At 41.8% G+C, this 14,157-nt stretch overlaps 1 protein-coding gene across 6 annotated transcripts in view; it reads left to right on the top strand.

Annotated features, from left to right (window-relative positions):
* The window catches only part of MATN2 (matrilin 2), a 145,968-nt gene that overhangs the window by 88,239 nt on the left and 43,572 nt on the right, over nucleotides 1-14,157 (top strand). For all 6 annotated transcript variants that reach the window (XM_088799034.1, XM_088799032.1, XM_088799033.1 and 3 more), the window contains one exon: nucleotides 13,063-13,185. In XM_088799034.1, the coding sequence (XP_088655160.1) occupies nucleotides 13,063-13,185 (123 nt within the window). The remainder of the gene's footprint in view (nucleotides 1-13,062; nucleotides 13,186-14,157) is intronic.

Here is a 14,157-nt window from a genome sequence, read left to right as displayed (position 1 = left end):
AATGCTTAGAACTGTAGGCACTGACTTGCAATTAGTTGAGTAGGGTCCTGCTTGGGCAGCTCCACATTGTGTGACCCAGTGAGAGGTAAGGAGAGGGGGGTGACACCTGGTTTCTTCAGTGATGGGTAATGGTACTCCTTAGCACCTGCAGAGCAGGCCAGCAAATCCCTGATGCCACCTCCCGGTTTGTCTGCAAAGCCCTTTACACTTGCACAGTCTCATCCTTCTACCAACAAACAATGCCTGGCAAATAGTAGGTATTCAATAAAATGAACTGGAAAGTTATGAAGCAGAAAATCTGGAAGGAAAAGAAGGAAAAGGCTTGACTGATAGCAGAACTGAAACCTGCATTTTCTGACTCTAAATCCTGCATTTTTGTTCCACAACCCATTGTTTTCAGGGGCCCTGTTATGTCTTGCTTCCCACAAACAGTGAATGATTTTTTTTTGTTGCACATAGAATTTACATTTTCCAGCATACCTTGAGGTTAGCTAAGGATGTGGAAGGGAAAAGCAACAAAACATAAAGCGTAGGTCGTAGCCTGCTCTTTGCTGGTGAAGGATGAAAATATCAGGTTTTTTTTTTTTTACATAATGATGGGGATGAAAACCTCCCTCACTGGAGGTCCACAAATGAAATTGGACTCCTGAGTGTTAGAGTTGATTTCTTTATCCCTTTAGTCTGCTGGTGGTGACCACGAGAGGTGGCAGGGTACCATATCCACTAACACTGGAAAAACAGAAGACAACATAGTAAATACCAAGTCTTATGATTTTTGCTTAATTAATTTTTATTATGTAAATAATATGCTTTCATTGAGGAGCTTAAACAGATGAGAAAATTACTATGAATAGTTTATTGTATTTTCTGCCAGTCTTTTCCCCATATAGATAGCTACCTCAAAACATTTTGTTAATGTTTAACAAAATGAGTTCATGCTATCTATTTTGTTTTATATATATTTTTTCCCTTACCATTTGTTAAATGGGTAGAAACTTTGGGTGCTATAGAGTCAGAAGGGAATCAGGCCATTGAGAGTAAAGCCAGTGGATGAGCTTCAGGAAACAGGGTGAAGATAGATTAGGGTGAGGGAAGGGACAGGGAGAGCCTGGAGCTTGTGAGTAAGTAGATGGGGCAGCATCAATGGAGGCCATGGTTGGGGCTGGAAGGCAGTGAGGAACCCAGTTCTCTGAGTGTTGCCAAATAATTGCCTAACTGTCCCTGTGTAGTATAGAACTTTTGTGTCTCTAAGGGTTTTGCTCTAACTTCTGGAATTTGACATTTATTGAAGAGCAACAAGCATGAGAATAGATGCTGTGGTTGCCAGGGAGCTGTTGTGGGCTATGTTTATTAGAGATGGGTGTTTCTCTTGCTGTTACTATCAGCATGTAAGAATGTCTGCCTTTCCTTGAAGGGGGTGGAGTACAAGCAAAAAAGTGGGAAAATAGGAGAGACTGTGTGGACCCAGGTCTTATCATCGGTATTCTTGTCATTAGCATCCTCAAGAAAGAGCCTGAGGCTGGGAATGAGATGATTAAGCAATAACCTTTGTTGCCAGTTACCTTGGTTAGAGACACAGAACAAATTCTCAAAAGGTCATTTGCTGCTCTATGGGGCTGTGCTGAGTGCAAAGCAAATGGTAGAGGTAATGGAGACTACAGAAGGTCAGAGAAAAGGGACATCGTAATGGCTTTGGGGGTGAGGGTGGAATCTGGGCAAGGAAGAAAGGGGAGCAATTGGACAAATGTCTAAGGCAAGGGGAGACATGAAGGGCGATGGTGGTGTGGAGGTGGCAGTGCTCTCTAGGCTTAGGGGATGAGGCTGGGCTGGGAGGGGCAGGCCTTGCTGCTGGGAGTTGATAGATCGAGAGACTGTCACAGTGAGAAGGCCAAAATAAAAGCTAAGCACACAGCCTAACCCGAGGACATAAATTGGAGACCCTAGGTATCAGACTTAGAGCAGGAAATTGAGAGGAAAGCAAAAGCTGGTAGTGACCCTGGAAGAATTCTATTAGCAGCTGCTATGAGGTGGCCTGTATGTAGGTGGGCAGGGAACAGTAAGAATGTGGTGACCAGAAATCCCAATTAATCCAGGACATTCCCAGTTTATGCCTGTTGACTCAATTCTCAACAGCACTCCCTTTCACTTTCAAAGGGATTCCAGTTTGATGATAAATTATATAATCACCAGTTGAGGAGACTAGCTCTGTTGAAGCAGAGAATTTCTGTAGGTGTGAAGTAGGAGATAAAGTTTAAGATACCGGGAAGAACCAGACTGTTCAGGCAACTGAAACTCAGGCTAAAGAGTTTGGACTTTTATCTCTGAAAAGGAACTGCTGAAGGACTCATACTTGGGAGCGACAAATGTAAAGCCTCATCTTAGGAAACTTCATCTTGTGGTAAACTGCAGGGTGAATTCCAGGAGGAAGATGGTGAGGGCTGGAAAGACCAGCTGGGAGACTATGGTAATCATCATATGAGAGGTGACAAGAACCAAGGTATGAGTAGTGACTGTAGGAATGGAGAGGGAAGGAATAAGGGTTGAAAGAAGGTGCTATAAATAAGAGAAGGAAAAGTCACAAATGACTCCCGAGTTTGAGCTTCCATGACTCTGATAGTGATGGCAACAGATTTTTAGAAAAGATAATGAGTAGTTTTAGACAAGGTAAGTCTGAAGTTGAGGTAGGACACCAATAAGGACATGTCAAGAGGGAGCCGAAAACAGCACTAACACCATAGGGAGAAATTAGAACCAACGACGCAGTCAGGAAGCAGCATAGTCCATTTCTTTCTAAATTTTAATTTCCATGTGTTTTTCATTTAAAATGTTATTTATGTGTTTTTTTGTTTGTTTTGAAGGCATCTGGACCTTCAATACTGTAAGACCTGGGCTCAAATCCCAGTTTTGCTACTTGCTAGTCATGTATCTTTGCTAAGTCATTTAATTTGTGCAGTTTTCTCATCCATAACGCAGAGTAAGAGGATTTTGTGGGAGTAAGTGTAATGATGAGTAAAATTCAATACACACGAGGCAATTTATTATTATTATTACTATAACAGAAATTATTATCATCATTTCCGGATGTCCTGAAGTGTAGAGTGAGGAGAGAGTGAAGACCTGAGCCTTGGGTTGAAGCCACATGTAGGGAGCAGGAGGGAGAAGGGGGAGCAGGTAAAATATTCATGAAGAAACAGCCTAAGGTGGGGAATGGGGTAAAGGGCATGGGAAAGAGAATCAGAAGAGTCATGGAGTATGGTGGGAACGAGAATTTCTAGGCCAGGTCAATATTAATGTCATGCTCCAGCAAGGCCAAAGGAAACAAGAGTTGAATCATTCGTTCATCTTAGCAAACATTTTAAAACTCTCTGCCAGGCACTCTGATAGGCATCAGGGACGCAAAGATGACAAGCAGACCATTGATAATGATCAAGAGGGGTGGGACAAAGGGCAGATTTCAACGGGTAGGGAGTGGGTGATGAGAAAGTGGGGAAGCAAATCTAACCTAGTCATTTAATGAAGTTTGGCAGAAATTCACCAAGTTCAGCTACTGGCGAATGGACGCAATGGCTTCCATGACAGTGCTTCTAGTGCTGTGACTCATCCCGTAATTAGGATTGTGACCTGCATGAAAATTCAATTCTTAGACTCAGGACTTTTAGACATTTCCACACTTTTGAGTTAATGGAACATTAAATTCAAGTGCCAGTGTCCCATCTCCCTAACTGCTCATTTTGCTCTGGACAGGACTGAATTTCCTTCCACAGTCAGGTGATCAAGGGTGGATTATTGACTAAGGTTCTCCTTTTGCTTTAGTGGAGTCCCTGTATTTGTAACTCATCAGCTGCCACTAAAGCTGTGTTAATTTCCATCCCAAAGAGTACATTTAAAAATGTTTTAAATTTCTTTTTAGTTATAGTTCACATACAATTTTATATTAGTTTCAGGTGTACAACATAGTGATTTAACATTTATATACCTTACAAAGTGACCACCGTGATAAGTCTAGTAATCATCTGTCACTGTCAAACTGTACATTTTTCAGATACCATTTATCTGTATTTTTGAGGGAGAATTTTCTGCTGTACATGCTCACTTGGGGTTTACCAACAGTCCTGTCTTTTGGGGTAACTTTGGTCGTGTTTGTATCTTATCTGCCCAAGCAGATTGTAAACTCTTAAAGACAGAGGCCACTTATACTTTTCATCTTTCACAAAATGGACTTGCAACACATTTTTCTTGAATCATTGACTCAGGTTGAATGATTGATTGCAATCTCAAGCATTCGGTTTTTTTTTTCTTGTTTTTTTTTTAATCTTTTCCCCTTTGTGGGATTTTCAATTACAAAATCATTTTTTCTTATACAGAAAACTCAGAGTACAGCTGTGTATAAAGTCAAAACCTGAAAGTCGTTCCTTCCCAGTTTTAATTCCTGGAGGTAATCACTGCTAAGAGCTTGGCTACTCCTTCCTGTCTTTATTCTTTTTTCTTTTTTCTTTTTTAATATTTTATTGGGGAAGGGGAACAGGACACTACTGGGAAACAGTGTGTACTTCCAGGACTTTTTTCCAAGTCAAGTTGTTGTCCTTTTAATCTTAGTTGTGGAGGGTGCCGTTCAGCTTCAATTTGTCCTTTCAGTCTTACTTGTGGAGGGCGCAGCTCAGCTCCAGGTCCAGTTGCCATTGTCAGTTGCAGGGGGTACAGCCCACTATCCCTTGTGGGAGTCGAACTGGCAACCTTGTGGTTGAGATCCCATTGGCACATATGGGAATCGAACCGGCAGCCTTCAGAGTCAGGAGCACGGAGCTCCAACCATCTGAGCCACCGGGCCGGCCCATTCCTGTCTTTATTCTAAGATTTATTCTAAGATGTCTTATGGATAGTATTTGCTTGTCATTACCATCCAGGGTTTAGCACATGCCTGACATTTAGTAATTGCTCAATAAATGGCTGTGCAACAAATGAATGACATTAAGGTATCCCTTTACCCCTACATTCAGCCTTATCTGATTAGGGAGGTAGTGTGATAAAAATATATATATCTGCATTTATTGAATATTACGAAGTCCTAGGACCTATTTTACATATAATTGCAACTCTATGAGGTAGGTACATCTGTAAATTGAGGCTGATAATAATACCTACCTCAAAGTGTTGTTGTGAGGATTAAATGAGTTAATATATGTCAAGTGCTTACAACAGTTCTCTATGTATTTGTTAACATTAATATCATCAAAATGTCTGATACTCGGCCAACTGATAAACAGTTGAATTTGAATTTCTATATCCTTTATGAATTTTTCTATATCCTTTATGAATTTAATGCTTGCATTTTATTAATATGTCAGATGTCTGGTACGTTTTTTAAAATATTGAAGTCTGTACTCAGAATAAATAGCACGGAGATTTAACATGGCATTACTGCTGCCTTCAAAGCTTTTCTCCTTTATTCTCCTACATCAGTTACCATCAGTGAGAAGGGGATGGTTGATATTTAAGTTGGGGACAAGGGATGGGAAGATGGATTTTTATATTGAAAGGGCAGATTTTTAATTCATCAGCTAACTCCTGCTTTTTGGAGCAGGATCTCCCTCGCCCCTAAACTGTTAAGTGTTAGATGTCTCCCTGTACTAATTTGTTAGGGCTCCTATCACAAAATACCACAGACTAAGGGGCTTAAACAACAGGAATGTATTTTTTCACAGTTCTGGAGGCTGGACGTCCAAGATCAAGGTGTCAGCAGGTTAGGTTTCTTCTGAGGTCTCTCTCCTGGACTTGCAGGTGGCCACCCTCTTGTTGCCTCTTCATGTGGTCTTTCCCTGATCTCCCTTTGTGTTCAAATTTCCTCTTGTTATAAGGATACCGGTCAGATTGGATTAGGACCCACACTAATGGCCTCATCCTATCCCCACATACAGTCACATTCTGACAAACTGGGGGTTAGGATTTCAACATATGAATTTGGGGTGGGGGACATTCAGCCTAGCACACTTCCCGATTGTTATCAAAATCAGTAAGAAACCTCTGTGTTTTAATATCCTGCGTACACAAATCCAGTCGTACCTTAGGGAGGAGCGGTTTTGCAAATCTGACTCTGTATGTCTAATATACACTCAACAAGAAAATTGCTTCTACCATTTCTCTAAATGGTGAATTTGGATTTTCTAACTCTGGCAAAGAACTTTGAAACCCAAATGCTCCTCTTTAAAATACTCCATTTCTACTAATGCCATCCCCTTGCAGACTGATTCCTGCTGGGAAAACCTTGGAATGTGACCAGATTGTAAATCTGAGACTGTCAACCTTAGGCTTCATTACCTTGCGCCAAAGTATTATTTATCCTTGGAGATAGCTGAGCAATTTCTCACATATTTGGCAGAGACTGAACATGTTGAGACTGGCTTCCCCTCCTGAGATCTTAGCACTTTGTGATGTAGAGGGCTGAAGAGCTGCAGCCAGGGAATTACAGTGATTCCCCTGTATCCGCGGCTTTGCTTTCCACCGTTTCAGTTTCCCACAGTCAGCCATGGTCCAAAAATGTTACATGGAAAATTTCGGAAATAAACAACTTGTAAGTTTTAAATTGCACACCGTTCTGTGTAGCGTGACCCAGCTCTGTCCTGCCTGGTATTCCTTTGTCCCGCATGTCCACACTGGATATGCTCCCCTCACGTTAGTTACTTAGTAGCCAAATGGCCAGAAGGTCAATAGTAGCCTAATGCTATGTCACAATGCCTACGTCATTCACTTCACTTCATCTCACATCGTCACAAGAACGGTGAGCACAGTACAATAAGATGTTTTGAGAGAGAGAGAGTGAGAAACCACATTCACATAACTTTTATTACATTATATTGTTATAATGGTTCTATTTTATTATTAGTTATTTTTGTTAATCTCTTACCATCCCTAATTTATAAATTAAACTTTATCATAGATATGTATGTATAGGAGAAAACAGTGTATATAGTGTTTGGTACTATCCAAAGTTTCAAGCATCGCTGGGGTCTTAGAAAGTGTTCCCCAAAGATAAGGGGGCCTACTGTTCTCTTTCTCTTTATAATGGAGAGCATAGAAATTTCAGACAAAATGGCCAAGAAAGGATTTTTTTGAAGTAGATGAGGACTTGGAGCAACAGTGGCATATCTGAATTATACACATAGGTCACCTTCATACATCTGCCCCTTAAACTGGCCCTCTTTTTACAAGTACAGATTTGCAACCAAGGAACTTATGCAAAGAACCAAAAACATGCAGCAAAGGTTGTCAGAATTGAATGGGCTAGTACTCTCTTGGCCTTAAAAGGCTTTTAGTTTCACTTGCCTGGAAGTGGGCTTCTTCATGTCTAACACTGTACTGATGGTCTATCTCATCTGCTGTCCACAGTGAGCCAGTGGATGGCCCTCAAATCAAGGTGGAATTTGACACCTTGGGGTTTTCTTGGCCAGGGTCTCAGGACCCAGGAGTGCCTGAATCCTGCCTTGCCAATTTCTCTTCTCCCCCTCAGTTTCCCAGAGAGCTGTGCACACAAAAAACAAAACCAACACGAAATCAAAGTCCAGGAGAAGCCCTCTTATTCCATGATACTGGGCCTGTGGTTGGCTGATTGATGGAAAATATCATTCAAAGAGCGGAATCATAACAAACTACATATACATACCTACCTTAACCATTTTATTTTTATTTAAAGCATAAGTGTACTTTTGATAAAAATTACTTTTAATTATACTTTCCAAAATTACTAATTTTAAGTTCATTTGAAAGAATATGATTTTTAAAGTTCTTTATTGTACAAACCATTCCCATTATGTGTTGTCTATGATTTTCAGGTTTTTTTTTAATTGCAGCAAGAATTTGAAGACTAATGTAACACAATGTAAAGGCAGAATATTTGTAAATTTTTATGAAATTTCCCCCTATCTTTTACACTTATTTCATCCATGCCTGTTTCTATAGCAATTTTGGTTAGCAAATTGTCTTAAGTCTGTACAAAGCTTTCAATTTAGTTTTTATTTTTTAAAAACCTCAATTTCTTTTAGTGCTTACATTTTATTGGTATTTGTAGTATTTAAATGAATTACAATAACATGTACAAATGGCATAGATAGATTTGGAAACAAAAGCAACTTTGACTCTTTGTAACGGTGGTTCTCAAATTTTAGCATCAGAATCACCTGGAGGGCTTGTAAAAACACACATTCCTGGGCCCCATGTTGCTACACAGCAGCCTACCTGTCTGTCCCCTAGTACCTGCCCCTAAAGAAAGGAGAATCTGAGACAGAGCCTTTCAGGGACTCTGCTTCACCTTTGTGCTTGCACCTTATGTCGCCCTGTTTGGCCCCAAAATACGGCTGGTCAGTCAATGACGGGTAAGACTCCCCATGGAGGGGGCAACCCAAGCCAGGTGCAGCTGTGTGGGGACCAACAGGAGAACCCACTGGGTTGATAGAGGTGGGCACAGCCCCCCAACTTCCCCTGACTAAGGAGAGCCTCTGCCTCTGTGGCTGCATTCCTTCCCACAACCTGTGGGGAAGAGATTCAATGATGTGCTCTCCATCTATTCATATGCATAAAGGTTTTGTCCCGTGGGGAAGTACTTATCCTGAGACTTACGGTTCTGCTGCCTGCAAGCAAGGGTGATTGGCTTGTATCAATTTCCTATTATAATGTATGGGATTCACAGATCTGGAGTCCTTTGGCCCCCCTTGCACTCTATTCTTGGCTGCTGTCTTTCTTAACCCTGCGCAGCCCTCCTCGCTCCCCACAACCCTCGTTGCGCCGGATGTGACAGCCCTATACTCAGAGTTTCTGATTTATTAGGTCTAGGGTAGGACCTGAGAATTTGTATTACTAACAAGTTCCCAAGCGATGGTTGATGCAGCTGGTTCATAGACCTAATGCTTTATAAGCATACAACAAGTCAATGGGAGAAGTACACAGGTGTTCCAGAGCTCAGGTGTTCCACCAAAGCTGCTTTATAAGTATACAACCCAGCCAATAGAGAAGTGCATATGTGTTCCAACAGCCTTGAGCATTTAGAATGCTCTGGGCATCAGGTCCCATGTATTCAGTGGGAATGAAAAGCATTGATTGATCAGGAGTTGATTAAGTAGAGGTCAATTAAAAGAGCTGCTTCTGTATAACTTTATTAATGCCTAATCCAACATTGGATATTCTATTCTAGAGAATTCTAGAAAAGGGTGAGTTTGCAGTATGTGGCTTAGACCTAATGAAAGCGTCCAACCTCTCCCCATTCTGATATGGGGCCAGCATACTCAGGTGTGTCTGAGGGACACAGATGGCTGGGCTCAGAGATGATCCCCCAAGGTATAAGAGGAAGTTCAAAAGAAGTAGAGTCTGAATATCTGCCTTTTAGGTACAATGACCACTCATCACTGTGGTACCGTCAGTGTCCTAGAACTTGGAAGTCAGATTAGCAGCTATTGTCTTTGGAGGAGATACTAAGAAGTGGGTGGCCAGAGTTCGGACTGGCTGACCGATAGCAGACACCCACATCAGGGTATAGGAGATTTTCAAGATGGCAGATGAGGCCCAGCATGAGGAGGTTGGAGGTGGGAGTGCCGACTTCTAACACAGGCCAGTGTGGGCTACAGCATGGCCCACTCCTGGGACATGCTGACTGGGGCACTTGCCAGGGCTTGGTATCCTTGATTTCAGTGTCCCCAATTACTTGTTTAATGATTCATTGGTTCATGAAAGATGAGACATTAACTTGTATAAGGAATTGGTGCTAGCTCAATATTTATGTTACAACTCACTTTCAGCAACTGGCTTATATCCCTTGACATTCAGATCCTGAAACTGTGTGAGTGTTCCATTCCCACCATGATGACTTGTGTATTAAACCCACAAATATTAGGTGCTATTAAAATTCTCTAGGGAGAAGAAGTTACAAAAATGATACTTAAGCAGAAACTTAATACTGATACTTAAGTGGATACTTAAGCAGAAGCCTGGAGCAAACGAATAAATACAATGCAATTTATTACCCTTTAAAAATCTTTAGCTTTTCCCTTTCGATTACGAATCTTTTGATTACTATGTTAAGTATGTCCTTATCTTCTCCTTGCATGGTCTTTCTCTTCCTTCCTTCCTTCCTTCCTTCCTTCCTTCCTTCCTTCCTTCCTTCCTTCCTTCCTTCCTTCCTTCCTTTCTTTCTTTCAAGTGTTTTTTGTTTTGTGTTTTTTTTAAATTGGGGAATAGTGTGTTTCTCCAGGGCCCACCAGCCATCAGCTCCAAGTCATTGTCTTTCAATCTAGTTGTGGAGGGTGCAGCTCAGCTCCAAGTCCAGTGGCCGTTTTCAATCTGTAGTTGCAGGGGCCGCAACCTTGTTGAGAGCTCGTGCTCTAACCAACTGAGCCATCTGGCCACCCCATGGTTTTTCTTTTTTTAATTGTATATGTGTATTAATTTTGCGGATTTCATTTCCTTATTATTTACAAGTTTTTGATATTAAAGTGTCCTAAGCTATTACAGAGGGATACATTTTTTTAAAGGAAAAAAATCCACCCATAATCCTCCCACCTAACACAACCAACATTTTTGTTTTTAATTTCCAGGCTTTGCATTAGAGCCATATTTTACCTGGATAAAATCACTGTAAATAAACAATTTTGAGATCCACTTTTTTCACAAAATTTTATCTTCCTATTTACAAATTACATTAGAATTATAATGTTAATAACTGCCTAAGGCCCAAAAGGACACTCCTGATCCTCCCCCTACAAAACCTGCTCTGAGGCCCCTTGCCCATCTCAGTTAATATAGCTCCATCCCATCAGTTGCTCACACCAAAGTCGGCCTTACTTTCTCTTTTTTTCCCACCTCTAATCCAGCAGGAATCCTGTTGGCCTACATCTACTGGGTGTTTTAGTTTCCGGTGGCTGCCATAGCAAAGTACTACAAACTGCATGGCTTAAAACAGCAGAAATTATTGCCTCACAGTTCTGGGGGCTTGAAGTCTGAAATCAGGGTGCCAGCAGTCCGTGCTCCCCTTGAGACTCAGAGGAGAGGATCCTTTCCGGCCTCCGGTGCTGGCTGACCCTTGGCATTCCTTAGCTTGTAACAGCACCTCCCCACTCTCAGCCTTCATTTGGTGTCCTACTGTGTGTGTGTCCACGTGGCATTCTCCTCTTTTTATAAGGCCACCTGGCATATTGAATCAGAACCCAGCCTAATGACTTCATCTTAGTTTGATTATACCGTGGTACCTCGGTTTTCTAACGTAATCCGTTCTGGAAGACCGTTCGAGTTGTGAAACGTTCGAAAACAGCCGACAGCTAGGCCTCAGGATCTTGCACTCAGCAGAAGCCACATGACATGTTCGACTTCCAAGGTGTGTTCGAAAACCGAAGCATTTACTTCCGGGTTTACGGAGCTTGTAAACCAAAATGTTCGTCAATGGAGACATTCGAAAACCGAGGTACTACTGTATCTACAAAGACCCTATTTCCAAGTAAGATCATATTCATAGGTGGGGGGAAGGGTTAGGACTTCAACATATCTTTTTTGGGAACACAATTCAACCCACAACACCCAGGACACCACTTCCCCACTCCCCCACTCCTTCCCGCATCATCCTGGTTTAGGTCCCCACCATTCCTCACTGAGATTATTATTTTTTTTAATTTATATTGGGGAACAGTGTGTTTTTCCAGGACCCATCAGCTCCAAGTCAAGTCGTTTTCAATCTAGTCATGGAGGGCACAGCTCACTGGCCCATGTGGAAATTGAACCAGCGACCTGGGTGTTACGAGCACTGTGCTCTAACCAACTGAGCCAACCAGCTGCCCCCTCACTGAAATTATTGAGTAGCCTCCTAACTGATTTTCTCCTGGTTGTCACATTTTCCCTCTATGGTCTATACTCCATTCCTTTGTTCAGAACCCTCCAGTGACTCCCTAATCTCAGAATAAAAGCCAAGTCCTTGCTGTGGTCCCTCCTAAGCTGCACTCTTTCTCATCTCCCACCTGGCTCTCTGTTCCAGGCACCCTAGTCTCCTTGCTGATCCTCTAGCACACTAGGCACGTTCCCATCTCCGCAGGGCCTTTGCACTTGCTCTTCCTTTTGACCAGGACGCCTTCTCCCTGATAGCCTCCTGGCTTGTACATCATTCAAGACTCTGCCCAACTTCTACCTTCTTGGCGAGGCCTTTCCTGAACACTTCTGTTACATCACACCCTCATTCCCGCATCCCCACAATCTCTATTTCTTTTCACCATTTTATTTTTCTCCAGAATATTCTCCACCTTCTAAGAGATTATGCTATTAACTTATTTATTTTGTTTTTTTGTCTACTACCACCATCCAAATGTGAACTCCTCAAGGACTGGAATTTTTCTCTGATTTGTTATTTGCTGTATCCTTAGCACCTAAAACAGGGCTAGGCCCACTCAGTGCTCAGTAAATATTTCTAGAATTAATGAGAAATAGGCCAGCACATTTTCTCATAAATTACTAACCATTTACCCTTATTAAATGTTCATCTATATATATATATATATATATATATATATATATATATATATATATATATTGTCACTGAAAGTAATGCTGCTCTGGATAGCTTATTCCATGTAGTTAATTCCATTCCCCCCCCCAATTATTTCTTTGGGTTATAGTTCCAGAGTGAACATTGTCAAATATCCTCCCAAAAGGATTTTTATCAATTTATGCTACCCACCATGAATAACTCGGACTCTGTTTCCATGCTGCCTGAACACCACTGATTTTATCTTGTCTTTATTTTTGCAGTTTAGTAAGTGTAAATATACCTTGTGATTGTTTGGTTTGCATTTCTTTAACTTTTAAAAATAATTGTTTCTACGTTCTTTAGTTTATCTTCTGATATAAGTTGCCTGATTTAGGCTCCTGGTTTTTATTTTTGCAGGAAGGAGGTCTTGGGTTCCTAGTTATTTATTCATACTCTTTTGGGGGCAACAGTATTGATCCTTAATTACATTTGTTATAAGTATGCTTCCTTTCTACCATTCCCTTTACCTCTGTTTGTGTTTCTGCTTAAACTCTGTGTTTTAATATTTACAGCTGTGGACTACTGTGCCTCAGAAAACCACGGATGCGAACATGAGTGTATGAATGCTGACGGCTCCTACTTTTGCCGGTGTGCTAAAGGATTTGCTCTTAACCCAGACAAAAAAACATGCACAAGTAAGTTACGAACAACAACAAAATTTCTTTTTGAATGTTACTGCTATGGGCACTGTGGCCGTGGCAATCTGCCAAGCATAGAGAAGCATAGGATTATGTGCTGGGAGTCTAATACCTTCTGCCTCCATCCCTCATTTGTCAGGCCTTCCTGAACTTGTCCTAAAACCATAGTCCGCTCTATCACAATGTCACCCTTCAAAGCATTTGACGACGGTGTCTTTTATCGGAGACCACATGTGGGAGTGTTCTTCCAGCATCTGCTGTGCGTGCTGACAGTCAGACCATCTTATTTCAAGCTGGCTCAGCCTGGCTGTGCCCATCAGTATTAAAAGGGCTTAAGAAATACTTTCTCTGAAGCTTTGTGGCTTGTGGGTTTAAACTCTGACTCCACTCAAGTACAGAGAAATCGCTGAGCCAAAAGGAGCTGAATGTGGTTGCTCCAGGGTGGGGGAGGGCAGCTTGCAGAGAACTGCTCATTTTTTTGTTTTAGCTATGGAGTTCTATTTGATTTTAACTATACACACACAAACCAGAATTAATATGAGCTTCCAAGATCTGACCATAAAAATCTGTAAACTAAGGTGGTCACTACTTTTTTTTAAAGATTTTATTGGGGAAGGGGAACAGGACTTCATTGGGGAACAGTGTGTACTTCCAGGACTTCTCTCCAAGTCAAGTTGTTGTCCTTTCAATCTTAGTTGTGGATGGTGCCATTCAGCTTCAAATTGTTGTCCTTTCAGTCTTAGTTGTGGAGGGCACAGCTCAGCTCCAGGTCCAGTTGCCGTTACTAGTTGCAGGGGGCGCAGCCCAGCAACCCTTGCGGGAGTCGAACCGGCAACCTTGTGGTTGAGAGGACGCGCTCTAACCAATGAGAGGACGCTCTCTAACCAACTGAAACATTAGGGAGCTCAGCGGCAGCTCAGCTCAAGGTGCCGTGTTCAATCCTAGTTGCAGGGGGCAGAGCCCACCATC

Source organism: Rhinolophus sinicus, chromosome 6 (assembly GCF_057876585.1).
Source record: "Rhinolophus sinicus isolate RSI-liver-muscle chromosome 6, RSI-T2T, whole genome shotgun sequence".
Classification (NCBI taxonomy): domain Eukaryota; kingdom Metazoa; phylum Chordata; class Mammalia; order Chiroptera; family Rhinolophidae; genus Rhinolophus; species Rhinolophus sinicus.
Note: the sequence above shows the minus strand (reverse complement) of the source record. Positions and strands in the feature narration are given on the sequence as shown.